General features: G+C 55.4%; 1 protein-coding gene across 1 annotated transcript; it reads left to right on the top strand.

The window, feature by feature from the left end:
• Nucleotides 1-7: 7 nt before the first annotated feature.
• Nucleotides 8-1,692, top strand: LOC116465779 (killer cell immunoglobulin-like receptor 3DL1). The gene is made up of 3 exons (XM_032148733.2): nucleotides 8-41; nucleotides 581-616; nucleotides 1,364-1,692. The coding sequence occupies exons 1-3, from the start codon at nucleotides 8-10 to the stop codon at nucleotides 1,690-1,692; spliced, it is 399 nt and encodes a 132-aa protein (XP_032004624.1).
• Nucleotides 1,693-2,432: the final 740 nt, after the last annotated feature.

Here is a 2,432-nt window from a genome sequence, read left to right on the forward strand (position 1 = left end):
CAGCACCATGTCGCTCCTGGTCGTCAGCATGGCGTGTGTTGGTGAGTCCTGGAAGGGAATCGACGGAGGGAGTGCTGGGCTGGAGATCTGGACCTGGAGGTGGAGATACAGGCCTAGAGGTGGAGATATGGGTCTAGAGGTGGGGTTATGGGCCTGGACTGGAGATACGGGCCTAAGGTGGAGATAGGAGCCTGGAGGGGAGATATGAGCCTGGAGTGGACATGGGAGCCTGGAGCAGAGATACAAGCCTGGAATGGAGATCTGGGCCTGGAGTGGAGATATGGGCCTGGGGTGGAGATATGGGCCTGGGGTGGAGATATGGGCCTGGGGTGGAGATACAGACCTGGAACAGAGATACAAGCCTGGAGGTGGAGATCTGGGCCTGTTGTGTAGATCTGGGCCTGGAGGCTGAGTCTCGGCACAGCCGAGATCCTTGTTCCTGGGGGCAGATAGGCAGCCAGGGTGAGTTTTAACTTCAGCCCAGCAAGGGCCTGGCTGCCAAGATGCACAGCCCAGTGGGGGCAGCTGGGTGCCCTGGTTTGCACGCAGATGGATGGTCCATCAAGATCTTTCTTTCCAGGGTTCTTCTTGGTCCAGAGGGCCTGTCCACACATGGGTGAGTCCTTCCCCAAACCTTAGGGTGTCATCTCCCCACATAAGAGGATTTTCCTGAAACGGGAGGGCAGTCCTGTTGGGGAGTCTCACATAAGCTAGGAAGAGGGGACCCTCGGATGCGCGGCCCACAGTTCTGACCTCGCCCTCTCCAGTCTCTCTTTCCCTTTCCTGAGTCAAGCTCTATGAAGACCGGGGTGAGATTGGGGTGCTCCAAGCTGGGGTGTGCAGGGAGGAAGTGGTGTCAGCAGCAGAGAAAGAGAAGGAAGCAGTGCTAGGAGCAGCAGGTCCTCTGAGGACGAAGGTGTAACTCACACCCTCCAGCGTTTCCGTGACGGTGGGGGCTGCAGTGTGGCTGCTGTCATTCTACCAGAAGAGTTGGGGAAACCACAGCCATGGCCCTGACATTCCAAATCCTCTGATGGGGGGTCACTGCATGAATTGGCTGATATTCCATTCACATAGGACTTGCCCTCCATGCCGTGTCTACTTTGTGTTGTTTTACGTGAGTAATCTTGCAGTATTAAAATCTAGTAAGAGTCACTTAATTGGCACTTGCTCAAAGTTCTTAGCTGACACTTTTGTTGTAGGGAGACGCCATGTCTATGCGGGATGGGTCCTTCCCATAGTCCTGGGCATCCAGCTGTGTTAGGAGGCTTAGAAACGTGGAAGGCGGTGAATCTTCTGAGCACTGGGAGTGAGGGGCAGCTCCACGTCCTCCTCTCTAAGGCGGTGCCTCCTTCTCCCCCAGGTGGTCAGGACGAACCCTTCCTGTCTGCCAGGCCCAGCACTGTGGTGCCTCGAGGAGGACACGTGACTCTTCGGTGTCACTATCGTGGTGGGTTTAACAATTTCACGCTGTACAAAGAAGACGAAATCCACGTTCCCATCTTCCACGGCAAAATATTCCAGGAGAGCTTCATCATGGGCCCTGTGACCCCAGCACATGCAGGGACCTACAGATGTCGGGGTTCACACCCACACTCCCCCACTGGTTGGTCGGCCGACAGCAACCCCGTGGTGATCATGGTCACAGGTCAGAGGCTTTCTGTCTGGGCTTCTCACTGTCCCACCTCCTGAATCCCAGAGCTTCTGGTCGGGGTGTCCATCAGGGTCCCATCACCCAGGCCCTGACTGTATTTGGGGTAAAGGGGGATTGAATACAGGGGAAATGGACACTGTGGTGGAAAGAATAACTGTCCCCAATGATGGCTACATTGTAATCCCTGGAGCCTGTGACTATTTATGTTATAGGACAGGGGACTGAAGGGGAAGATGGAGCTCAGGTTGTTGATGAGTTGACCTTGAGATGGGGAGACGGCCTGGACTGTCCCGCTGGGCTCAGTATAATCACAAGGGTCCACATGAGAGGAGGAGGAAGAGGGGAGTGGGGATTAGAGCAGCGTAGTGGGAGGGAGACGCTATCAGCCACTGCAGGCTTTGAAGGGGGAGGAAGGCCACTAGTCACAGAATGCAGGTGGTCTCTAAGGGCTGGAGAAGTCAAGAGAACTGATGCGCTGAGTCTCCAGATCCCTCTGGAACCTGTAGACGCTCCAGATCACACAGCCCTATAGACGCCTTGATTTTAGTGCAGGGAGAACTGGATCCAATTTCTGTCTCCAGAAGTGGAAGGGGTCACTGTGTTCTCTCCTGCTGCCGTGTTTGTGATAATTCTCTGCAGCAGCAACAGGAAACCAACACAGGAACCCAGGTTAAGGACAAGTTAGGAAACCAGGCAAGGATAGCCGGGCGTGGTGGAGGGCGCGAGGAATCCAACGACTGGGGAGGCTGAGGCAAGAGAATCACTTGAACCGGGGGGG

This window comes from Hylobates moloch, unplaced genomic scaffold, assembly GCF_009828535.3.
Source record: "Hylobates moloch isolate HMO894 unplaced genomic scaffold, HMol_V3 SCAFFOLD_10087, whole genome shotgun sequence".
Taxonomy (NCBI): domain Eukaryota; kingdom Metazoa; phylum Chordata; class Mammalia; order Primates; family Hylobatidae; genus Hylobates; species Hylobates moloch.